General features: G+C 40.2%; 2 protein-coding genes across 2 annotated transcripts; one reads left to right on the top strand and one right to left on the bottom strand.

Annotated features, from left to right (window-relative positions):
• Positions 1–324: 324 nt before the first annotated feature.
• LOC140925329 (transmembrane protein 41A-like) lies at positions 325–4,501 on the bottom strand. Its single transcript, XM_073375331.1, has 5 exons — positions 4,233–4,501; positions 2,920–3,076; positions 2,082–2,243; positions 1,148–1,286; positions 325–590 (listed from the first exon to the last, which is right to left on the bottom strand). The coding sequence occupies exons 1-5, from the start codon at positions 4,394–4,396 to the stop codon at positions 409–411; spliced, it is 804 nt and encodes a 267-aa protein (XP_073231432.1). The 5' UTR covers positions 4,397–4,501; the 3' UTR covers positions 325–408.
• Positions 4,502–5,852: 1,351 nt separating this feature from the next.
• LOC140924518 (uncharacterized) lies at positions 5,853–25,271 on the top strand. Its single transcript, XM_073374537.1, has 22 exons — positions 5,853–6,108; positions 8,422–9,606; positions 10,052–10,087; positions 10,569–10,678; positions 10,868–10,926; positions 11,433–11,608; positions 12,043–12,144; positions 12,552–12,658; positions 13,849–15,591; positions 16,576–16,644; positions 17,422–17,509; positions 18,353–18,466; positions 19,029–19,178; positions 19,828–19,903; positions 20,955–21,054; positions 21,300–21,352; positions 21,906–22,035; positions 22,476–22,615; positions 22,944–22,996; positions 23,393–23,457; positions 24,324–24,416; positions 25,034–25,271. The coding sequence occupies exons 1-22, from the start codon at positions 6,006–6,008 to the stop codon at positions 25,268–25,270; spliced, it is 4,989 nt and encodes a 1,662-aa protein (XP_073230638.1). The 5' UTR covers positions 5,853–6,005; the 3' UTR covers position 25,271.
• Positions 25,272–26,338: the final 1,067 nt, after the last annotated feature.

Below are 26,338 nucleotides of genomic sequence, written 5' to 3'. Positions count from 1 at the left end.
ATATTGGCTTGATATTTTATCAACCTCTCCCCACTTCTTCTATAGAAAATGAATAGGGGCAACTAATGAGAATTTAAATTTTGATCTTAGTTAGGATTTAAAGGGTTAAGGAGGTCACACCATTGTGCTCCTTTCTGTAAGAAAACAAGCAAGATTTCATCAACGTTGAAAATTTATTGATCTTCAGTTCTAAATTGCAAAAAATTTGGCTAGGCTTAGACTATAAAAGAAAGAAAAATGAGAGTTGAGTGAGGAACAAATTTTTGGAAAGCTTGAGAAATGTATTAAAAATTCAAATTTATTTCTCTTTTTAAATAATTTATTACTATTTTTTTTAAATGGTTTGAAGATTCTATGGATAAATATTATGAACAATATTGTAATTTATGAAATAAAAAATGTCATAATTTACTCCATGTGAAATTTAGTATTTTTATGAAATTTTCTCACAATCAAACCAGGAAGCAAAGCCATTAATGCTATACCACAAAGCTTAATGATTACAGAGAATGTAAAAAGTTCATCTAAAGAGCTGAGCTGTGACAAAATGCAGCCAGTTTGACAGCATATAAAGTTGTATGGCATGAGACCTGAAATACAAAGCAAAAACGGATGATGAGTAATGAAGTATAAAAATGAAAAACCAAAACCACAAACAGAATATATAAACTAGAAGTAGGGATTTGGTAAGTTATGTTAAGGTTAGTGTCTTTCCAAAAGAGTCCATGGATAAGCTTTTGATAAAAATTAATGTTACATGTAGTTGCAGCAGAAAAACTAATAATGATTAAATATTTAATCATAACTATAACAAAATTCTCAAATCTGATTGGCTACCAACTGCCCTGATTTCAGCCTTAATAGGACAATTTAATAGGACAGTATGCACCATCACGTGCTTGTTCAAATGGCTTTTTTTTCACTGCTAGCAAAAAAAATGGAATTTCTTCTGTTTTGATTTAAAAAAGAGCCTTATATAACAAAAATTTTGTTAAAGTCATGATTAATTGGTAACAGAACTTCGTGCCATTTAATTTGGTCTGTAATCATACTTGGATTAAACAAATCTTGTTAATCACTCGTATGATTAGAGACCGAATTGGACCCCACTCAGTCCTGTTACCATTACTAATTAGATTGTGCTTACCAATTAAAACTGAAAAGAAGAACTGTGTGATGGGTACTTCTAGAACCGGTGAAGACATGTTGAGAAACCAGTTAGGTGACATTGGAAACAGTCTTAAGAATAACAGGAAGAAGAACAAACTATCAAGGTTCTCTTTGACCTAAAAGTATAAATTAAAACAGAAATAGAAAACTTTAGGTGACTTTGCATGCATGACTGTCCTGACAATTTTGGCAACCCAGTGTAGTATTTAGAATGGAAAATCAGAATCTGATGCAACACAAATCTTACAATAAATTAAAATAAACTATAAATTATAATCTTTTTTTTTTTACCAAAGAAAAGTGGGAAACATAGTTTAACCCTACTCTATACTAATATTTTTTTATTGAAAAGGTACTCAGCATTATTTTCATATACCTTCCATAGAAAATCAGTGGTACCCCCTTTGCACAATTTGCTAAATATATGTGACGCACCCATGTGACTCAACATATTCTGATGTATAAATACTGGATCAAGAATGCACAGCTTTGTGAATGGACTCAAAGGACAAGAGGAAAAGCTTCCAAGCACTTAAACCCTTTTACACTGTCAATCACTCTTAACAGTTAAGTCACAGAATAAGAATATTATCATTTAGTAAAATCCAACTAGTGGTCTATTATCAATGCTACGTTCTGATTGGTTGAGCTACCACTAGGCTATATGTTATGGCCCACTAGCAGCGAAAAGTGCCAGCTTTGAAAACCAAAACAATGGTGGCTGAATTGCGTTTTGCTAGCTAAAGTTGTTTTGTCTCGATATTTTTGACCAACTAGTTGGATTTTACTAAAACAATAATTCTCGCCCTCATGGCCTCTGAGTCAATAGCCCATGCGGCCTTTGGCCTCATGGGCTATTGACTCAAAGCCCATTCGGGCTCGAGGAATAATTGTTAATTATTTATACTAACTTTAAGTTGAAGGGCTTGGACCCTGTCAGGAAAGAACTGCAGCAAAAGAACTTTGCCAAAAGCTTTGGATAAAAGATAACAAAATGTAGCTCCACATCCAGTTAAAAAACAAACCAAAGGAAATCCTGCCCAGATTCCAAATATAGCACCTGCCAACAAATTCTGTAAAACCCAAAAGAAAAAAATGCATTTAGTGGAGAAGCTCAAGAACAAGAAGGTTGGAGGTCCAGAATCAAATCCAAACTTCTACATGTAGTTGGTAAATAAACCATCCTGGGTCAGTCCACACGAAGTTTATCATTTCTTAGTGACAAATAATTAGGGGAGGGGAGGGAGGGGCTTATTTGAGAGTGGGGAGGGGTGATAGAAGATTTACCATGATCAATAGCATAGTCATAGACTGAAGTGAGAGGCAAAAACCCCCGATAGTGCCAATAAGTGACTTCACCATCTTTGCTTAGCAAATAATTTTTAAGTCTAGCTTGCCCCATCTTAACCTCTTCATGCTACCTATGGCCCAGCTCTTGAAAGCAACAAATACCCAAACAACCTACAGCAGTTTTCCCATTAAAGCACTACAGTTTCACCCACTCTCCTGAGCAAAAATCACCCTTTATAAGCAGCCAACAAATGATGGCATTTTGGGTGGTTCCATATGAGAGGTTCATTTTAACTGTGTTCTTATGATTAACTTAACTGCAGTTTTCTACTGCACAGTTGTATATCAAACAACACCTACACAATCCAAAACAGTCTTGAGTATTCTTGCACCGTTAACTAACATATTACTAGTCTATAGGGCACTTCATGTTTCAAAAATTTTATCTGGCACACTTACCATAAATACTGATCCTGGAATGGCAAATGTCTGCTTATACAGGTACGCACTGCAGAACAGTGAAACAACATAGCCAAAATTGTCTTTTCTGTATTGCTTCAGAAGGACTGCTAGAGATTTAAGGTCTTCAAGATCACTTGGAAAATGTAGTTCATAACTGCAGAAAAGAAAATACAGACTGTGTCATCAACCCAGTCAAAATGAACTGACAGGCGGCAATTTTGCTGCTTACAGTGGAATATCTGACACAATCAAATTTGATAGAGAGGAGAAGTGTGATGTCAACAATCTTTCTTGACAGAGACAGCCATTTGCTTTTTTGAATGATGGAAGTAAAGTATGGGCTACCATGTCAATTTGTTTCTTTGTTTTTTTCTGCACTGATTGCAGGACCATGGTTTGTTAAGATCCAGAAATTTTGCTACTATAGCAACATGATGTAGACTTGTCCTCTCTATAACATTAAATAAAAACCACAAAAGTTTACGCCTTTGCCACTTTCTACTTATCCTGGAAACCATTCCATGTTGTACAGTTTACACAGGTACCCCACTCTACAGAACAGAAGTGTCCACATTATCAAGGAAGGAAAGATATGAAGTTTGGTAACCTTCAAACCAATAAAACTGTCCGCACTATAGAGGTGTCCATATTATAGCCAAAGCCAGGGGCATACAGGAGGAGGGTTCAAATGATGGCCGTTAAGAATGTACACTCTACTCCCTACTTGGCCAACCAATAAAGTACTCAAGCTATTTCAATCGATTATATAACAATGAATAAATCCAATAAAAACAATAAAATTTATAAAAGTAGCACTTGTTAGAGTGTGAACATCAAATTCTATTGATTGATCGATAACATTAATACCAGTAGTCTCCTTCGCAGCCGTTATTAGGGTCATCACTCGTCACGCAACGCTCCTCCCCACTTGGGGAGGAGCGTTGCGTGACGAGTGACGACCCTAATAACGGCTGCGAAGGAGACTATAATACCAGTTGATTGATACCAATTATCGATTTATCAATTGGTTTTCCAATTATATCGGTTTTTATCGATTGACCACGCTGGGTCTACTTAATATAGCAGAGTATTCTGCATTAAAATATTTCCTTTCAACTCGCCGTGACTTTGAGCTGTTCAGCAAAGAGGGTAGCCTCCCCGCAGACGTCCTTTGGGGTTCGTTTGTCACGCATGATGACGTCATCGTCATATCAATAAAGCGCCCGTTCAATAACCCTCTTTCAATTTTCCCAGTTAAATTAAATTTTGCTTAATAATATACATCTTTCAGAAAAGGGGCTTCATCGTACCTTTCGCTTACGTTCGTGCCTGTAGCAACATTTACCGCGTTAAAAGGCGGCCGGAACATCGATAACAACGCAAGGAAAAGAGTTGCAGAGAAAAACGTAGACGAGATGCCCAAAATACTGAAGAATATTCTCTTCGTTTTGGACATTGAAATTGTCTTCACCATTATTCCAAGTGTGAAAAAGGCCTTCAAATGGTCTGTGACGCCTTCAGAAGCAATGAAAAGATTTATCAAGCGTAGGACTTGAAGCTGAAAATGCCGACATATTGCTTTGTAGCCTCGCTGATTAAATTGGCCGTCAGGGGACTGGAGTTTACGCTCTTCCCCAGAGCCCCTTGTCCATCTCTTAGGGGTTTCGAAATCAATTTTAGCTTAGAAGAACTAAATGTCTAATTCCTCGAGAGCTGTAATTTTTATTTTTTTTCTAGAAAAATTTTCGTCATCCGCGAATTGATGGTGAGAACTGAACACTCCGTGAGTTTGTATTAAAAAACAAAAACGAATCAATCAAGTGCAGACTGTGAAAAGTCTACGTTGTCAGTCAAAGGGAAAATGCTTTAAATTTTGTTGAATTCTCTCAGCGAATTCTTTTAAAGAATGTATTGAGATCAGCTTGGAGAAATTGTATCTAAATATCGGGGCTTAATTTTAGGGTTAGGGAAGAAACCTCAGGTGATAAAACCACTTTTTGTGCAGCTTCTTAGTGTTTGTTGGAATCTTGGAATTTGCGCGTGCTGCTTTTTTTCCAACGAATGAGTGAAGCGAGCAAGCGCCGAGCACGGGAACGAGAGCGAAGCCACCCCCTTCCCCTCTTGCGCTAGCAGTCAATAAATCCCCCGCAGTTTTTATTGTCATAAGCGCTCTCGACAATCTCTAAAGAGCAACTAGCGGTTTTCTTAACAGGCTAGAGCGCGAGCCCCCAGGCCCTGGGGTAAGCATTTGCATTTAATGGAAAAAAAGAGGTAATTAGGGGCGCTAGGACATTCGCTATTTTATTCTTAATTCTCATGTTTCCTTCGCTTCAAGAACCTGCCATGAAGGCTACCAAAGCGTACTGTGTGGGCAGGCGTTTGTTTTTTGTAGACAGCACTTTTTTGGAGCAGAGCTGTAAGCAGTTATTTTGAACGATAAGAGGAAGCCTTGCTTTTAGTTTGGTTGCTAAGAAACAAAAAAGGAGTTGAGGAACTTTCCCGGGAAAATAGACTTTGTAGACTAGCAACAAGTATCTAGGCTCATATACCACCAGTGTTGAATTTGACCATAGTTTTGACTTTTAGATCAAACTTGACAGATAGAGGCGGGAAAATTCGACGTGGAAATGAAGGGTTTTCCGAATATCTCGTCAGGCTTATAGCCTCTTAGTATATCGTCTATGTATAAAAAGCAAAGGAAAAAACTTTATGGGCGGACTCGTTTACTTTACTTGTCTAAGCAACGGTGAAATATCCTTTCCGATTGCTCATGACCGTGTTTGGCCAATGACATCATATGCGCTTCCCTTCACTGGGCAAAATGAAATTTTAATGCCATCAATGGAGCCCGTAGCCTGCTCTTAACTGCGCGTAGCACTGAAACTACGATATAAATGGACTTTATAAAGTTTCACCAGGATAAACTCCAGGATACCTGGCGCACAATGGTGGATATATTTAATGGAAACAAAGTTGTGAACAGCGTGCCATCATAGCCATCGCTTTAAACAGGGTGGTCCCGAATAGGAATTAGTTTTGATGTCCGGGTGCTGGCATCTACGCTGGCCGGGCTCCCGTGCTCTATGCCTGTAAGGAGCAAGATATTTTGGATCCCTGTTCTCCGAAGTTACTTGAAAACCCTTAAAGAATTACTTTTCATCGTCACCGTGCTTGGTTGGCTCTCAGGTAATTTGTTGATCATACTGTGATTGAACTTATTGACTTTTCCGCAACGCGATCCTGAATAGACCAGCTTCGCTTTGCCTCGCTGAGCATGTTCACTTAGGTGATCACAAGCTTGTAGATTCCCATAGCGCAATTAACCTCGTCACTATCACTACACGCAACTAAAGTACATGTAAATAGAATAAGTGCTAAATTACCCGACAATTTTTTTGGCCGTATTGTAGCTGGTAGGAATTTGCGCAAACTATATGCGGTTTACGTATCGTTGAAAGAATCGATTTCTACGATAAAGGAAAGAGAATAGACAGAAACACGATAGCATTTCAAACTCACTTAAAACTGCGCAAATTTATAAAGAAAAGAACAATACTGTTTGTTGACAAAACTCGTTGGAGTTCCACTCGTGGATCGGGCTAGTCGCATGCTTGAACGTAGCGTTATTGGTTGTCAAAATACCATATTTACGGACTGGTAGATAAGTTGCTTATTAATTTTGGAAAGCACTTAGAGGTATTCCAAAGCTGTGTTTACTACAAAGTAAGTAACTCTTTCGAATACACCTTTATTTATTTTTATGTATTCTACCGACTTGCCTTATTGAGACACGACATAATCAGATTAATCGATTTTCGCAGCAGAAATCTCAGTGTGAAATGTATAGGCGTGCATTCAGTGTCCATTGTTTGAAAATCAAAACGGGTACCAGGGGCCAATTTAGTCAAGCATAGAAAGGATATTAGGGCTCAGTGAATGCATTCACCAGTTTCACTAATTTTAGCAAAATCATAATTTATTGGAAAAATGACAACAAAAGAAATCAATATAAAAACATTTCAGGTGAAATAGCTACTCAACAAATTAAATTCACGGTAGCATAGAAACTTTCAATAACTGTGGCTACTATATATTGATTTCGAAATTGAGCAATAATGGCAGTTCTAGAATTTGCAAGAAAACAATGCACTCTAGCAGTATATATATGTTTCATCCAAAGAATACTGTTTGTCTTTTTTCCTTTTTAATCCTACACATGTTGCGTGAGTGACGCACTGGAAATTTACCAACCAAAACAAAAGTGTGTCTTCAGAAAAATACGTCAACAAAATGTTATAGAGGACAAATGAAAATACAAAACTATGCTAGGTCTTCTGTCCCAAAATGATCAGTAATTAAAAACAGATCGAGTTTCTTTCGCGCATAGTGTTGTTTTCCTGTCTCTAAAATTAAAAATGGTATGTGACCTTATTTCAATTTTGAATTTGATTTACACCCACCTGCCATAAGTTTAACTTTATACTTTTGCTTAACAATTGAGAAATGAGATGTAGTTCTAACATTTTCAACCCTGAGAGAAGCCCTTGGTGTTTTTTTTCCAATGAATCCCCTTTGGAGGCACTTGTATGGTTCTTTTCGTTTATAACTATTTTTTGTTCCTTTTCTAAATAAATTTTTGTTGCATTTTGACTTTAAACACTGTCGAGTAAAGAATTAAGTGGCTCGCTCTTGATCGTTGAAGTATTTGTGACGAACGGCGCTCTCTATATACCCAGATTGCTCATGTCATTTTTGTTAAACTTGGAAATATTTCCAGTAACTAAAATAGCCTATTATAAAAATATAAGCTTTAAAACGCTATTATTAAACAATTCGATCGCGAAAAGCCAAGTAACGCTGATTCTATTACTGTTAATGACGAAACAATTAAGGGTGTGGAATACTCGTTGTCACATTTTTCCTGAAACCTTTGCATGAAATCTACACTGTTCGAGAACAGTGAGAGGAAACTATCAGATAAACATCTTAGCGATTTTCCCGAGCCCTGATTTGCTTTTACTTTTCTCGCCTTGAGCAAACAAACATTGCAACCTAATGCAAAAAAAAGTTATCCACTTTTCACGCTCTAGCAACTAAGCTATGGAAGACTCATTGGATGAGTTGTTCGCAGGGTCTGGGTATTCACAGGACTTTGTATCTCGCGGGTTCATTGACAATAATGAAAACGATATGACAGCGTTACCCATAACGGTGAAGATAACGTTAACGACAACGATCACACTAACGATTGCGATGACGAAAACGATAACGCTAATGCTAACGGTAACGCTAACGATTGCGATGACGATAACGATTGCGATAACGATTGCGATAACGATAACGATAACAATTGCGATAACGATAACGATTGCGATAACGATAACGATTGTGATAACGATAACGATAACGATAACAATAATGATAATGATAATGATAATGATAATGATAACGATAATTAATGATATGATAATGACAATAACCGTTTTTTATTTCTTACAGCGGGTGCCTTTTCTCAGGCGCAAACCTGTCAACCGAACCAACCTTCATTCAATGTAACGCTGAGAGCCGGCAGCGCGTCGGGTAATTTCTGGAAACTGGGTCTAGTCAAAGACGTCAATCATTGTGGTCAACTGTGCTGCAAACATCACAAGTGCGACCTCGCCTTTTCAGTGGATAACGTTTGTTATAACGTCCAGTGTTACAACAAGAAAATGTGTCGGTTGAAAAAGAGGAATTTTTCACGACATCAAGTTGCTGTGACTATGGTAACAAGAATAAACAAAGAACATCAACGTAGAACTGAAGATCGTCATGTGAATAAAGCAGTTAATGCACATCAAACTGTCTTTGATAAAGGGATTGATAACTTATTAGCAGCTGGCGAAAGGAAAGATGTTTTCAATCAAACCCAGGATGAGGATGGAGGCTCGAAAGAGTTTGATAACAAATTTGAAAGCCATTCTTTTACATCGTTAGAGAGCAAGGATACAGGCGTTGGGTTTGAATTGCAAAATTCCTTTCCAACCAAAGCTGTTGTTCGTTTAGAATCAAAACTCTCGCAAGATGGCAGTGAGGATGCAGAATCGGCTAGTTCTGGGTCTTGTCGTGCGAGAAAAATTCTTCGCAAAGTAACTTTACGCTCTGGACTCCAATCCGGCGATTTTTCTGATTACGGTCAAGTGTCTGACATCGACGCATGCGTGAGACATTGCTGTGCTCAAAAAACTTGCGACGTATCTCTGTTGTTGAAAAATCACTGTTACACATTACACTGCTATAAACCAGAGCTATGTGAAACCATACCCGCGCACGGTTCGAAATTAGACCCACAACTTGCATTCGTTGTTCGTTCCGTTACAGATGACCAATCAAATACGGGAGTTAAGAAGAAAACCTCGTCTTCAGACAGAGGTGTATGTCCTCATGGCGCCATTTTCAATGACGTTAGTCTCAAAGGAGGCAAAAAGGCGGGAAAATTTCAAATCATGACGCGTACTAATGACATGCGCACTTGTATTCAGAAGTGCTGCGCAAGCCCCAGCTGTCAGGTGGCCTGGTTACTTGGAGATTACTGTTACTCAGTGGCTTGTTACGACAAATGTATTACCGTCAAAAAGGGCTCCAGTGTTATTAGGTCCCAGCTCACACTCCTAACAAGAAAACCTCAACAGACTGAAAACGACAGTAAGTTGACGTCATTAGTATTTGCCAGTAAATACAAAGTAATCAGTACGGGCCAAATTTGGGATTATTAAAAAAGGGCGTATGCAGAAAACGGGTGTTCGCTTCGATCAGAATAGATATGATTTTTTTCCAAACGATTTTTTCCTTTCGGAACAAGGCCATTGTGATTGTGAGCTTCTTAATTTTTGCAGCTGGGAGAAGTTCCCAAGCGCACTTTATCAGCAGCTAAGTTTCGTTAACTATTACAGGATGCCGAGTCAAGTCTCTGGTGATTTACAACTCTCTTGTCATCTAAATCATTTTTAAGAAGGTGCAACTTGTGAGACTTGAACTAACGCAAGTGAAAGACTACACTAAGACAATGAACCCGGATTCAACGTTTCCACTCAGGTTTGCATGCATACTGTACGTCTTTTAAAGCTTTTTTCATTCACACTTTTTTCAGAAAGACAAGACATACCAGGAGCGAAAGGAAATACAGGTTAGTGAAACTTGTCAAAAAGTAACTGTTGCAGTTGTCTTCTAAGTTGTCTTCTAAGTTAGCTTAGTTGGAAAAGCGCGGGTTAGCTGCAGAGCGGGAGGCGGTGGGTTCAATCCTTGGCCGAACCAACACTCAGGGTCTTTAAATAATTAAGAAGAAAGTGCTGTCTTTGTAGTAATGACATCTGCAAACGATTAGACTTTCTGTTCTTCTGGGATAAGCAGGAAAAACCGTAGGTCCCGTCTCACAGCACTTTCACTTATCTGGTTCTTGTGGGACGCAAACGATCCCACGCCAATGTTCGAAAAGAGTAGAGGACGTAGATCCCGGTGGTGTGGTCAACCTCTCCTGGGCTGGGTGGATTATCTGTAAGGAGAGATCTCAATATGGAGACAGCCGTAACTCATGATCCTCCTTCAGCTGTTGTAATGGCTACCTGTAAACAGTGTATTTATGTATTTTTTTTTTTTTTTCTCGACAGACAAAGTGTTTAGAGTGTTTTTAACTCTCACTGACCAAGTGTTTACAGATCGACTCAAGGATATTGAATCCCTTGAATTTCTTAATCTTGCGGAGAAGCTTCAAGTTGCGGTAAGAGATATTTGTAGTAACAGGCACAACCTTAGGTATAACAAGGAGCCCTGTGGTTAAAGCTGATCAAAATGATCAGGTGTGAACACAACAAGAAAACAGAGTAACCGCGCCGTTAGTCTCGTAGCTCCGATATCCTGATCACGTGACCTACCCAATACAAATCTGATCTCTGTTTTCTTCCATCAGGTTTCGTCTGTATTTGTCAATGAACCATCTTTTAAGACAGATGAAGTTGTTTCTTTCCAGTGAGTTATTTTCAGTATTTTTGTATTTACTATTTATTTGAATTTACTGTTGTCTGTTTCCTCATCAATTATTCAAGAGTTAAGCGCTAGAAAATACAACTGAACACAGATCGTATTTTAAGCGCAAACAAACGAAGGATATTTGAAAAAGCTTAGCGTATATTAAAGGTAATTTTGTCATTTTCACTGTACTGTTGAAAGTTCAATTATACCAATAAAACGTAAAATTCCTTACCGTTTATCAAAAACGTTATGGGTTTGAAACTGAATTGCCCGGCCAACATTTGCTTAAGCGCGCGAATTATCCATTATTTTTAATAAATGCTAAATGAAAACCCTCTAAAAAAGAAAACACCTCAGCCGTTTGACCGGGGGCCGTGATTTGTTTTGGCTTCATTTTTACATGATCAATTGAAATGTTGGCGAGAGGTATTTTTTTTAGCTGATCACACACAGCAACGACACTAAAGCGAAAGTAATTCTTTGATCGTTTTCCCTCTTACCAGGCCATCTCCAGTGGTCGCTCAGCTGACAGTAGCCATAACAGCACAAACCTCAGTGACCAAGGTACTCAAGCCTCTGCTAGATGCTGTCATAACCGGTCACCTGAATTCCTCCATCGACGGAAGCCCCATTAGTTTTAAAGTGAGCAATACTGGCTTTCGCTTTCTTACGTCCAACGGTAAGTAGTTTAACTCACCACGATTGATCGCTCACCAAGAAAGTTCTTTATCCTGAAAATAACTAGCTTCAGGTCTGCCTTTAGCCTTGAACGTAACTTGTCAATCATTTTCCGATCCAAACTGCTGTTAACCGGCAACGAGATTTACCCGTGGTGCAGCGTAACCACGGGCAGGATAGCTAAAAGCGTTGGCCCGTAGAGCGAGACATCGCAGGCTATATTTCCCCGCCGCGCAAATACTCAGGGTCGTAAAAAGGGCACGTAAAAGCAGTGTTTCCAATTGGTTCTTCCCGCTAAAAACATTGACAAATTATAACCTTTGGGGTAAAAAGCATGGCAACAGTTTTCAATAGGTGTTTAAGATTTATATTCTCTCAAGCGACTTACAAGACATTGTTCGATAAATGTTTTTTGCTGATCACCTTTCTTTAAAGGGGTAAACCTCGTGTGTGGTGCAGAACACGATTATGACGTAGGCTGGAAACTTATGATGTTCAACTCGACTGACACCGTAATATGTCCTCGTAACGCGCAAGGTATTGTACCTACATGAATCTAATGGGTATATATCGTAAAACGAGGTCTACGTAACATTCGTAACGTACTACATTCCGCCACTTTGGAAATGAAAAGGGAATGGAAGCCCAAATGCCGGCTACAATTGTTTCTGGGATAATTACTGGGGATGCGCTGGTCAGCTATTGGCCAATTTTTTCCACTGCCCCTAGTAAAAGTCCCAGGTCCCGAGTCTCATTTGCAAAAACTTACTCGGCTACCTCCCTTCTCGTTTGTAAAGTGATGAATTACAGATATAGAAACGCAGAACACCACGTGGATAAAGTAATAAGCTTCGAAGCGCGGGAACTCGTTTAGGTTATACTTTCATCGTGCCTACCACAAGTAAACGTTAACTTCGAGTAAAAATTTCTTGTTCATGTTGCAGGAAAAACGAGTAGGTTTTGCGCTGGGAGTGAAACCTTGAATGCTACTTGGCAGGCGCCAGATTTTAGTGAATGCGTCTCTCCCGCATATAAAACGCTACATCAAGAGGTAGGCCATAGAATGTTTAACAACTTGGGGGTAGCTGTTAGAAAAAAATAGTACAATCAAGGGGTTGTTGGTGGTGGTAGCCTGTTTAAGGCGTTCAGAGATTGTGGGGACGGCGCAAAGAAGTGTGAGCAGGAAAAACAGCGAGGGGGTGGGGTGAGAGCGTAGAAACTCTTTCTCTCCCTCTCCCTCCCCTCTCCCTCTCTTCGTCTTCCCGCTCTCTGAATTCGCGCCACTCACCACTAGCTGAAAGCCTGGAACAAGCTATGGTGGTAATAGCGGGAACAAAAAATGCTGCTGCAAGCAAGAAACAAACCTTTAGTGGTCTTTAGTGATACACATTGTGCATTATTTAAGCAATAGAAAACGTTTTCGGTGTTTCCATAGCCTGATAAAAACACGAGATGGGTTGGGAGAATTCGAGACAGTTATGCAAACCCGAGACGAAGTCGAGGGTTTGCATAACTGTCGAGAATTCTCCCAACCTCTCGAGTGTTTATATCAGGGTATGCAAACACCGGAAAAAAGTTTTCTATTGCTTTTATAAAACAACTTTCCCGAGAAAAAACACAAAACTCTTTGTTATGGCACTGATCAAAAGGGAAATTCTTACCAGTTGCAAAGTCTTGTACTGATGATAAACCATTGTTTGAAATGCCCAGGCAATTAATGGCCCCTTTCTGCGGCATACACGAAGTCTTGCACGCGTAATCAGTTCTTGTTTTGCAAAAAGATGCTTTCCCAAATACGGATTTTTCTCGCTTAAAATGTCACCTTAAGCGAAAAAAAGTTGACACAGCTTGTTTGTAAAGATTTTCCAAGTTTCAGCCGCCGAAGGAATGAGTAAATAAAGCAAACTTGTCGAGTTTTGATCACTAAAACTTTTTCAAATTCGTCCTTGGCTGATTAGCAGGCGAAAAGCAAAACATCACGTCACAACCATGTTTACATACTCTAATGCAAACACTCCTCTCAGCCAATCAGAGCGCGCGTACTATCTTAGTTATTTTATAATATTCATCGGCCTATGAATTTATTTGAAGATAATTAATTCCATCTCATACTAACGAGATTCCGTCTTAGAGGAAGGCCTAACTGATGCGCACTATACTACTATACTAATCAAGCAACAGTTGTGATATTAGCCTGATATGATCTGAGTATTTCTGTTCTGTTTTCTTTTCTTTTTTCAGACCAAAGATCTCGCTGACAGAGCGGAGAAAAAGCTTCCATTTGCCCCAGTAAGCTCAGGTCAGATCATCTCCCGCCTTGAGAAACTGGTTTTCACAGACACCTTTAGAGAAGAGCTTTACAAGAGCTCCCTCGCGGATCAGAGGAAGAATATGGCAGCTGAGAAAAGAAAAAATGGGAAGAAGGGCTCAAAACTCCCCAACAAACCAACCTTTCTCAAAAATACTATCAACGGAGACAAAAAAGAAGATCCGAATTCTGTTCCAGTTACGGAAATTCCAAGAGCTCCTCCTGAAATTTTACCAACGACGCCGGCGCATAAGACTAAAGACCCCAATCCAGTGTGGTTTTCCGCGGCAAAAACAAAGTTATTCGCCTCAAATTCTAAGAGTAGCTTAGGCAGTAGAACTTTAAACCTTCCCAATCCTAATCGTCTCTTTGAAACAACTCCGCCAGTAAGGACTCCATCCACCACTGTTTCAGGTCTTCCTGTGCAAAACAGTGGTAATGTGAACAGGATACCCACTCAAGCTTCTCTTTCGCAGCAAGCTAGAGTTTTGGGCCCCACTGAAAACATGAATTCTTTTTCGAGGTCGCAAATAAAGAGCATCGCTCAGTCAAATGCAGCGATTGAAAGTCAAAGGAAAAATCCAGGAGTTTTAAATCAAGCGCAGTATAAAAGCTTATCTCCGATGCGTAACACTTTTCAGAAAGCTCAATTTTATCAATCGCAAAACCCACGACTTGTCCCTGGCTACGGGAGATCACCAAATCCTTATGAATTGCGAGGTTATCAAAATTGGCAAGGTAACCGAGTAGCATATCAGAGAAGCTGGGGACAAGTTTATTCCCCGCCAAGTTATTCTAGTGAGCAACTCGACATTGGAAGACGAAAGAGAGACGTTGACGATAGCAGTAAAAGGCAACGACGTCAAAACACTGTATGGTATAACACTCGGCAGTATCCTTCACAATACAACTACCCGGCAATGCCAGGGGTGATACCAAGAACAAACTATATACAGTCAACAAACTATTATCCACAGATCAACTACCAAAACGCACCAAACCAAGCCGCTACAAATACATATCAAACTGGATATCAAAGGTCTCCATACGGGAAATCTCTCGGGATGAGACTTTCACCCGCCGCTCAACGACGGCCTCAAACAACCGTTGTTGCACCAGGTTCGAGGAGTGATACTCAGGCGAAAGCGTCATACGGGACACAGCCTGGGATTCTCTCGGGAGGTCATCCCGCGCCCGTTGAGCGTTGGCCTACACTCGGAAATATAGTTCAAAAACCAACGCAGCCTTTGCGTCCTCAAAAAGGAGGAAAATCCGTTTCTCCTTCTGTCAAATCCAATATTGCAGTGAACACAAACCAAAAGCCAAATCAAAATGTGCAAATCGACCAGACAGAGAAAAGCAGTAAAGTTGTGAGCCCTACCAATTCAAAAACGTCCTTTGCTCACAAGAAGCAAAAAGTTAGTAGCTCAAAAAACACAGGGCCTCGAAAGGATCTCTCGAAAAAGCTCCAAGATCTCTCAAACCCTAATCCGCGTACAAAGACACAAGCTAGCGCTCACAAGCGTCAAAACATAACCGTTTCTCCACTTTACAGCGACGAAAAGCACGTGGTGCCCATGTTTGCTGGGGATATTTTACTTTCGGCAGGAGTGCTGCAATTACTACAAAAATTTGCGCGCTTGTCGGGCTCAAAGGTCACTGAAACAGAGCTAAAGGTAAGAACTTCTTCGACTTATTGTGACAACAAAAGCAGAATTTAATAGACGTAAATTAAGAAAATGAAACAAGAAAAAAGATGTCAGGAAAGATATTAATCGTAGTGGATAATGTGTATTTAGGGTTTACTTTCTCGTTTGTCTCACAATTGTCACTTTGATATTGATCGCGACGTTTCGACAGCATACTGCAGGTGTGCGGTCGAAAGGCTTCATCAGGCGATAGTGTCTATATACTGAGTCGGACTATTTGTTCCACCTTGGTTGTTAGTAATTGGTGTACCCCCGAACCTGTCTCATGGTTGGTGGGTTTCAATCCAAATGTGGATACCCTATTTAACTCTACGAGAGTACCAGTGAGGGTCCCGGTCAAAAAACTTAACGTCGTCCCAGAGCGGATGATGCCCAGTCTTCAACTAACGATCAAGTAAAGATTCAACTTACGTACGTATCGATCACAAATTAGGGCAGGGAATTTCTAAGAATGTCAGTTGCTTTTAGTAGCTTGCGTAACTGACGCTTTCATGGCACCGCGGTAGAGGATTCGCCTCTAACTCTTTCATGACACTGCAAAAAAACCAGCAAGTTATTTATTCAAAATTTCGGAAGAGAAAAGTAAACTTTTTAGTCCATTTTGAAATAAAAATAGTCGATTTTTCCGATCAATTTAGGTTTCTGGGTAACTGCCCACCTACCCCTCCCCTAAGTCAACATTAACACCTCTTCCTCACTACTGACTCCGCGGTATGGCCATTAACTTACGCATGCGCACAACCATATCACCCCGGCGGTGGCAGCCATGGACACACTTGTCTTGAAATCGATGCCAATTTGGGATCAGAGCTCATTTGATGTGGGTGCACACGGGACAAACCTGGTCTCATACTCTCCTGAACAGGGATTAGGATGTAGATAAAGGGTCATATGCTTATTTAGAAATTGCCGTCTGTTAACTTTTTTTATTTCATTCTCCTTATACAACAGACCTTTGTCAATGCCAGTAGCCATCTCTTGGATCTCAAAAACAGACAAGAGTGGATTAATGCACAAAAGGTAATCAAACTGAACAATTAGACTCTCCAGTTAGAAATATATTTAAAATGAATGTTCGAAATCAAAATTCAAGCTAAGGAAAAAATCCCACATTTCTATCAACATAATACAAAGTAAAAGTTAACTTTCACCATTGCTGCGAAAGAGGCTTAATTCGAACGATTGCGTTCACACATTCAAAACTAGAGTTAGAACTTCATTACACATCTTCCTTGCTGACTCGAAGAATGAGAATCGATAATATATTTGTGGGAGACAAGAGGAACCCGCAATCCTAATCTCCAGGGCCCGGTTATTCGAAGGTTGATTAGCGCTTAACCTGGGGTTAAATTTAACCCGGGTTTCTTTTTCTTGTGTTCAAAAGCATTTTCTCGGATCATTTCTCCGTTATTTTTAGAGCTTCCAATCATCAACTTGTAGACCAAAAGAATTAAGACTGAAATGCTTTTTAAGCTTTCAAATGTGAATTCAAATCTCTCACTAACCCTGGGTTATCTTAACCCAGCTTTGAACAACTCGGCCCAGGTTGTTACTACGCATGCGTCGCATGTACGTAGCCAGCATTCGTTTGGACTACCACTAAGAATGAATGGAATGCATAGAACGCATTTAATCACGCGCGTTTTGACTATCTGCCATGTAGAACTTACGCAAAGCGTAGCAATAGAGCAAAAGCGTTTTGACCTTCGATCGTTGTCACCCTCCCTCCCTAACTTTTGGTTATTACTAGTTTAAGTAGCATTTTAACCCTTTCCTAACTTTTTTTCGCCTGTGCAGCACGCAGAGGCTCTTTACAAGAAGGGCATCAATGTCCTGGAAGACAGCAACAATTGGGACTGGGACGAGTCTCAACAACTAGCGGTAAGCCGAAAGGACACACATTTTGCTGTGCTAATCAAAATTGTAATTACTGAATTTAGACGGCCATTCTTGTAACCAGAGCTGCGAGCCTATTCGCTAAGGATAGCTCTGGCCATGGCCGAAGTAGGACGTCCGCAAAACACGGACTCATGGCATTCTGCGCAGCCTCAGAAATTTTAAACAATGACGGTTACCATCGGTTTTAAAAGAGGAGGGAAACTACTGGGCTTGCGCATTATCTTGACTCCAGCCACAGCACTCGATTCGTTAGACTGACTTCAAGGATCACAGCTAGGGGACAAGACTGTTAGACTCCCTATTAGAGACTTTAATGGTAATATTTACGAAAGTACTTAATCATATCTGGAAATGACTTTACGCTACCGTGATACCATCTTTTTTATTCCTTTGGAAAGAGCTATAAAACGGGTTAAGCAACCTTAAAATAGCACATGAGCTTATCTTAATCAGATTCCTCGGCATGTTATACATGAGATAAAGTCAAAAGGCCATGACGTCATGGGCTTTGATTATTCCACTTCACACTAATGAGATTCCACTTCAAAAAAGAGATTTATTTGTTCCCTACTATACTACTAAGAGGAAAGTAGCCTAGTAAGTGAAACTGCGCCTTTTAAAAGTAATAAGGCTTGTCAGAGATAAAATTCGTGGAATGCTCCTGACGTTTGGAATTGGCATCTCTTTAAAACCATTTGATTTTTTTTGAAGTCCTTTTCAGGACTGTAGGAGCGATATCAAACGCTGTTTTTCTCATGCTTGATAAATTGCAAATACGCTGGCTTATTAATAGCGTTAATGACAGTTTTCTTCCTTATACAGTCTCCAGAAGACTCTTCTATAGGACCAGTTGTGTTGGATCTCGTAGGAACGGTACAGGCATATGTAATGAAAGCGACAAATAGTATGTCACTTAACAAGCCTCTTGTGACAAAAAACATCCGTAAGTATGGACAAAATTTGAAGTGAAAAATATCTCAAGAAAAAAATTATGAAGCTTTTTTGACGAGGAAATAATTTATAAAAACTTTTCTGCAAGAAAAGTTGAAAAAGGCGGTAGAACAGGGACGGGTGTTGTGTAGCATGGTTCCCAGTTCCTTGTCTTCCTGCTTTTAAACTCGCACCAATAAAATACCCCTTAATTTCCATATTAAATTTAGAAATACACAACTTTACTCAAAAATTCAGCCTTAGTTGGACAGACTACCAAAAATTTACATCTCAAAGGCACGTGACAAGGCGGCCATGTTGGTGGTCATTTAATACAATAGAATATTTATTCTCGAAGAATTTCCATGAAAATAAAGTTAAGTTCCCAGAGGAGAGAACTGCGTTTGGTCTTGACCACCAACGTGACCAGGAATTGTTAATAAAAGATCTCGCGCAATACTTTTGTGCTTGTGCTGTAAATGTAATTCGAGTGCTTTCAAGGATCATTACAACAATGACTCATAAACCCCTTAACCCACCAGGTACCTTAATAACATCTAAACCTTTTGTTGCAGTCCTTGGAGTTCACACGTTTGGCCCAGACAACTCGAACCCTACGAGACCAATGTCATTTCCGAACTACTCCGACCCGCTTGTGGCAAATTGGAGCAGTGGGCGGGATTCTATTACTCTGACACCCAGTATATTCGACTCGGCTTTGCTAGGTACGTATTGGACATTCAAGGTCATATCAAACTGTACTGTGGGACTGTGTTGGGGGACGAATTTTTCACTCACTTTGCCGCGCAACTTTACAATGCACAACTTTGAGGTTGTGCGAGAAACCGGGTCGAGATGGTTATCAAAGTGCATTGTGGGACTGTTTATGGGACGCATTTTCAACATGGCGGCAAATTCGTGCCACAAAACAGTCCCAGAATGCATCTGACAACCATCTTGACCCGGTCTCTCGCGCAACCTCAAAGTGGCGAATAGCCAATGCAATAAGATACAGCGATCCCAAAACTGTCTCATTAATAGTGCTATTTCACAGAACACCAATGCATGCAAGGGACTCTGAATGGATAATAAAGTGTTCTCATTTCGGTCCTGGTTATGAAATCTGACTGTGTTTCAGCAGAGCACGAAACAGACAGATTTTTACTGCGAATAAGATTAAAACGACTAACCTTATAAACACCTTATATTCTCTTCTTCATTCGGTTCGTCCCTGTTTTCCTTCGGCAGTAACGGCTACGCTCTTTCAGCTTGTAAGAGGTATAGCTTAGTTGATTTGGACGATATGCCTGTGTAATTGAGAACAAGACACTTACATTTCCTTTGATCGCTAAAACTACATATTTTTTTCGATAGGAAACAGTGTTAATGTTCGTTTATTGACGTCGCGCTTTAAGACAGTTTCTCAGCTGCTTCCCGGCGAAAATGACAGGTAAAAAGTTGTTAATATAAAATTAAAGTTCAATTTTAGGTTCATCATCAGAAATAAGAAAAGCCGTTGGGGTAATGTAACGGAGAAAGGGTCGTAAATACCAAATTCAATGATGTGAACTAATCAGAACTCAAGACATACATGAGGATCCCCAATAGGGTTCTTCTATCCCGTGATCCCGACCCTAAATTTCGTGCAATCCCGTAATCCCGAGGGTTATTTCGGGCATCCTAACTCGCACACATACTTTCAATCCCGAATGTTGCCCGATTTTGCTTTAAAATCGCGAATCCCGAGCTTCAAATAAGGGAAATCCCGGATCCCGAAAAACCCATTGGGGACCCTCATACATGTAGGTGACACTAAACGTGGTAGTGACGTGGTACAGGACTTAAAGCAAGTCACAATTGCGCGCCATAAAGGGGTAAAATGAAAGGATCAGTTTAGGTTTCTGGGAAACTACCCACCTACCCCTCCCCTAAGCCACCATTTTGCCTCAAGTGAGAAGTAAGTGTCAATGCTAGCTTAGGGGAGGGGTTGGTGGGTAGTTTCCCTGAAATCTAAATAGATCCACATGAAATTACGATTTGATTGTTTTAGAACTGAAACAAATGAGATAAGGGTCACTTGGGTGGCGATTTTTGCCAATTGGAGGGGGCTATGCGACAAACTTTTTATGAGACTGGGATCCAGAGAACATTTTGGAAAGGAAAATGGAGATTGTAACTGCGGCCTTTAGAACCCTCACGATAAGTTCGGATTTCACTCTGATGAAATCGAGAAAGAGCCACATTACTTCTTTGAGACAGACTTTTTATGACACTGGGATCCAGAGAACATTTTGGGTAGGAAAATGGAGATTGTAACCGCGACCTTAAGAAACCTCACGATAATTTCGGATTTCACTCTGATGAAATCGAGAAAGAGCCACATTATTTGAACAGGTCACAAAGGGTAGAACTGTAAAACAATCACCGCCTTTTTCTTTGAAAAGAATAATGCTCTAGAGAAGGTTTTTATTTCTCTCTATTTTTTACGCTTGTTTCCTTAGCGGTTTGGTATTAAACAGTGAGATTTTGTCGAGTACAGCACAACCAGAATTGGCGGATAATCTCGACCCCCCTGTGAAGATTGTCCTGTCAGTTTTAAACGTAAGTACAGTCATATACAAACTAAAACAAAGTTTTCGAATTTAAGTTATTTTGAAACTGGACGTTTCGCACCAAATTATCATCTCTTTAATTCTTAATCGCAAACACCGGAGCACATGATGATGTGTATTAAGTTAACGAGAGTGGCATATTGATTTGAGGTGTGAGATGTGGGTAGGAAGAATTTCTCTCATTTAAATACCAGTGGAAACACGAAGAGGTAACAAAAATTTCTCCCGTTTCAGTCCAGTTTGGTCAGGTTTGAACAGCAGTGCGTGGCATGGAATTCAAAAGGAAGGTTAGTAAAGGTGACAGCAGAGGGTCCCCAATCTTCAATCGCGTAATCCAGACCCAAAATTTCGTGCATCCCGTAATCCTGATGGTTATTTTTCTTTCAATCCTGAATATCGCCCCGATTTTGTCTTGAAATCCCGAAATCCGAGCTTCAAAGAAGGAAAATCCTATACTGTGGACCCTCACAGTAGTCTACGTGGTATTGGTTTGAAGAGGAAAGAACGAAAAAACGAGCGAGAAAGGATGAAATGGAAAGGTTCCCTTCATTTTTTCTCCCTCGCGCTCCTCAATCCCTTGGACGCCCTTCTTCCCGTCTCCCTAAAGCCCCCTCCCGTCCTCTTTCCCGCGCACTTCCTCCCTCCCTCCCTAGAGTCCCCTTCTTCTCTCGCCCCTGCTCCCTCAATTCCCCTTTTCCTCCCCCTTTAAGACACTTGATACACAGGGTTAAAGAACAGTGAAATCGGAATCTTTTATCTGAATCGAACTCCCGATAAAAATGTGGTGGTCATACCCCTCAACTTATGATACCACTTTAATAATGTTTCTTAACTTTGCAGCCAGGGAAGAGAAGGCGGGAAGTGGTCGCCGGAAGGATGCAAACTAACAGCTTCGAACGCCACTCATACCACGTGTGAGTGTAATCACATGACGGATTTTGCTGTACTTGCGAACAGCAAGCAGGGCATGGTTGGTACTTTTTTATGTTTACCTTCAGATCACAAGACAATTATGAAGTATAGACACTCTCACGCTTCAGGTTTTCTGAAAAGAGAACGAAAAATCGCAATCTGAATCCGGTACCAAAATATTCCGGATTCGTAGCGAATCTGCAAAACCCCCTCTAGTGTAAACGGAGCATGATTTGTTGCTCGATTTCTAACTTTCGTCCTGAGCGCATGCGCGTACGATTTACAACCGCACTGATCTAAGTTATCAGTCTAGATTGCATCATGATATGCTTGGCAGTTTGCTCTTTTCTCGCGCTTCAATAGTCCATTTTACAGTTACAGGTGGAAACGAGGCTGGAGCTGACCTTGTTTTGACACAACCCATCGACCCAGTCCACCTCAACATCCACTTCAATACAGTGTATGCAAGGAAAGTGAAGTTACATTTTTTCAATGCAGGGTGTAGGGGCTCCTCATCCGTCGGCCGCAGTACCTTCCGCCGGGTCGAGTAAAGACCGCAGCTGGATAGGAATTTTACTGGGAATTCTTTTCTTGCTGCTGTTTATCATAGTGGTTCTTTTGCTACTCTTCTACTGGAGGTATGTCATTCAACTTTATAACCACATATCTTTATTTTCCTACGAAAGAAGCGTGATTGCGAGATCAAAACTTTTCCTTCGCAATTTCACGAATACGGAAACTATAACAGTGATACTTGGATTACATAACATGTCAACAGATATCTAAGCTAAACTAGTCCACTTGACACGATAATCTTATATGACGTCATCGACTCAATCTGACGTCATGATTTCATATGACCGCCATCTTGGATTTCCACCATGTTATATTAATGTTAAATAGGTTCAAAATTAATCAAAAGCAAACGAAACACGCTAAAATTATTTTAATTTATCAAATGAACAGGAAAAAAAGAAGGAGCCAAGATCAAGAAAGCACACCTCGATCGCGATCGGGAGGTAAAGATGTCTGTGCCTTTGATGAACTACTTAAACTAAGTTGTCGCGTTTAATTGAAAGTTTGAAAAACGCTGTTGTGGTTTATTACGAAGAAAATAACCGACAAAACGATACTGGGGTGGGAACAAGATTTATAGACTTCATGCAAAGGTTGTGTCATTGTGGCTTAAACGGCAACAGTCGTGGTAAGTTTTGAAAAAGATGGGAAAATCATTTAGGAGCAAGTAACACAGTCTTAACTCCACCAAAATGATTTAGGAACACCCCCTCTATATTTTACCTTGTTTGTGTGAGCATTGCACAACACCGCTTATTTTTTAGCGTAAAGCGATAAAGCTTTCCTGGCCGCGTCGGACAAATGTTGTTCTTACATTTACTATTAAATCTACAATACAGGTTTAAGAAGATCTCGTTCTTTGTCCCGATCTACTGCCAAGAAATCTCGTTCAAGTAGTTCTAAGGTATGTTACACAGAGTTTAACCAGTCACGACAACGGCGGCGAAAACATCACTTAAAAAGTGAATTCGCGCTGTTTCAAACTTCATCGGTGAAACGGGCAACCACGTTTGCACGTTTTACCAGCGACGAATAGTTACTGCAGGTTGTGAATAGTTGCTGCAGAACGTAGACAGGCAGTGGACAGGGAGAATAGTTCTACTTTTTACAACAAAATCTGTCCATGGCATGACTCTCGCGTAATTTTATCCAATCAGAATTCAGTAACCAGATTTGTTGCAAGACAGGTTTAACATGGGTGATAAAACGCGTGACATCATTTTAAAACTTGTTTTGCAGCAATTTTGCAAAACACGTTGCACGTTTTTATCAGTGTCCGTTTCACTGTAGCCTTATTCCTTATTTTTCAATTCGTCAAATGTTGACAAATTTTGTCTGGAGTTGAATTCTAAAGGACTGTATCTGAGTTCAGAAGAAGAATAAGAAAACTGTTGTCTTGTGTTCTCGTCGTCCATATGATAATTAAAATGTGAAATTAGGAGGTTTCACGTTTTAGTCGTGCAACGAAGGTAACGAAATGTACAGAAGAGCGTGATGCACGTGCAGAATTGTTGTTTTGCCAATCCCAACTCCTTGATTTTTCCCGTTCTCATTGCCGTCATTATTAATTGATCATTAGTTCCTACAGTTAGAACGTTCGATGTTTTGACCTTTGGAACTCTAGATTGAGAGAACCATGTTACAGTGAAGAGGATAATGAAAAATTTATACAAATTTGGCTGGGTCTCTTTCGTGAGCACGTAGTATCTATTTCTTCCGTCTTTAGTTGACCAGAAATAATATTATATGCGCGCTACTTTTTTCTTTCAGAGTGACGGGGCGGCCAGCCCAGCGTCAAGTCACTCAAGCCAGTTTGACGAAATGATAGCAGCGAGGAGACGCAGGATGGCTCAGGACAAGCAGGTATAGAGATACCGAGGCCATGAATTCCATCCTTTCAAATAGACCTCTTTAACTTGTTTGTTTTGTTTTCCCAATACAGGTCATGTGATAATACTCTAGGGAAGTGCTTCTTTCAAATTTCGTCCACCCACGTGCATATGTACGCATAATTTATGAAAAGACAAAGGGTCAAGTTTCCCTAGGACATCTATTGGGGAAACAAAACATATAAACTAAGGAGGTATATTGGGTGCATAGAGGGTATTTGGGGGGGGAGATCGACCAGAAGCAGTGGAAAGCTAGCATTAAAATGACATGGACTGCAAGAAGCAGCAAAGAGTTAAAAGAGTTAAAAGCACGAACTGACAATGAGAAAGCTGTCATTTACAAGACATCTTCCCATTTACGAACTGTCTGTGACTACTGAATGACCACCTAGGTATTAACACTTTCACTGTTTTAAAAAAGTGGCAAACGAAAAAATTCACAAAACTTAGGTATACTGTCAATATAGCCTATGAGTGGAAAGGTCAAGGGAGGGGTGGGATCGAGGGGTGAGACTCTCGCCTGTCGGTTCATTCGAACTTAGTTGGAATATTTCATTCACGCTTTGCACAACTTACCTTTTGCTCCTTCAGGAAAAAGCAAGACGCGCTAGAGAAGAAGGGCATGAAGACGAGATTGACGACGACGATCTTCTTATGAAAGAGAAAGCGATGCTTTTCTCAGATTACCATCAACCTTATCACTTCTTGTCCAAGGAGAAAGATACACAGGCGGCTTCAAACAGACGAGAGCAGCCTGGGTCAAGCAGACCTAGTCCTCCTAGAAGAAGCAGGCGCCCGGCCATGGATCAAGATGGTTCAGATGTTTAGCTACAGATAGTAGGGATCTTAAGCAACGACGACGGCGGCGGCAGTGAAAACATCACTAAAAAAATGAATTTGCGTCCTTTCAAACTTTATCGCGCCTATTTGGAACCACTCAATTCGTCAAATGTAGGCGACTTTTCCTGGAGTTGAATTCTTAAGGGCTTTATCCATGTTGAAATAGCGAAGGGATAATTTGTCGTAGTATGTCCAAGACCTCCATACAATGTCGCATTGGGAGGTTTCACGTCGTAGTCGTGCAGTGGACGTCAAAGAAATGTACTAAAAAGCGTATTGCACGTGCAGAGCAGTTGCTTTGCTCATAAAACCAATTGTTTTTTGACGTTGTTGTTGTTGTCGTTGTCGCGGTGGTGTTGCTTAAGATGCCTAGTTTTGTCATGCGACGACACAAAATAATATAATTTGTTTGTATTGAATTTTTTGTACAAGATAAACGTGCCCCTAAGCCGCTGGGACCTCGAAAACAGAGTCCTGTATTCCACAATCGGAATCTACTTTCCCTTTGTCAAGCGGAACGGGAATAAATGGTCGAAGCGAATGCGAAGTTCGATTGAATGTATTCCGAAATAAGAAAAGATGGAATAAACTCTGAAAAGTACTTGTTTGGCTTCAGATGCATGGTAAAATCAAGAATTTGGGTGGGAATAAGCAATTAAGATGAATGTAACATTGGAATGGTCCAAAACTTCGCGTTCAAAGGAATTTGTCACAGATGTCTGCGTATAGTCTTATTCTAGAATACAATCGAAATACGTATGAAAGAGTTTGTTCGAATCGCAGTTACCAGCTGGTCATTTTGAGGTTGTGTTGAGACTGGGTCGGTATTTTGTCGAAGTGCACCGTGGGAATGTTTTGGAGACCACACCGTTTTCACATGACGTCACTTCCACCATATTGGTGTTCCCGCCAAAACAATGAAACGGCCGCCATGTTGGTGTCCAAAATCAATCCTGAGAGCTGAACTTTTTTCTTATGTAAAAAATTTCTTTTGTCACAATAAATGTGCATAGCTGCTGACCACGTGAGTGAAAACGCTCCATTGGCTATCCCGAG

The sequence above is a fragment of the Porites lutea genome, chromosome 14, assembly GCF_958299795.1.
Source record: "Porites lutea chromosome 14, jaPorLute2.1, whole genome shotgun sequence".
NCBI lineage: Eukaryota > Metazoa > Cnidaria > Anthozoa > Scleractinia > Poritidae > Porites > Porites lutea.
This window is presented reverse-complemented; position numbering and strand designations above follow the sequence as displayed.

Bases quoted from the DNA above. Each gene is read 5' to 3' on its own strand.
- LOC140925329 (XM_073375331.1), bottom strand. From the start codon at position 4,396: ATGGTGAAGACAATTTCAATGTCCAAAACGAAGAGAATATTCTTCAGT. The intron at 3,077-4,232 runs GTACGATGAAGC...TCTTTTCTGCAG, and splicing joins GGCACGAACGTAAGCGAAAG to TTATGAACTACATTTTCCAA. The intron at 2,244-2,919 runs GTAAGTGTGCCA...TGGGTTTTACAG, and splicing joins TTCCAGGATCAGTATTTATG to AATTTGTTGGCAGGTGCTAT.
- LOC140924518 (XM_073374537.1), top strand. From the start codon at position 6,006: ATGCCTGTAAGGAGCAAGATATTTTGGATCCCTGTTCTCCGAAGTTAC. The intron at 6,109-8,421 runs GTAATTTGTTGA...TATTTCTTACAG, and splicing joins CGTGCTTGGTTGGCTCTCAG to CGGGTGCCTTTTCTCAGGCG. The intron at 19,179-19,827 runs GTACGTATTGGA...TTTTTTCGATAG, and splicing joins ATTCGACTCGGCTTTGCTAG to GAAACAGTGTTAATGTTCGT.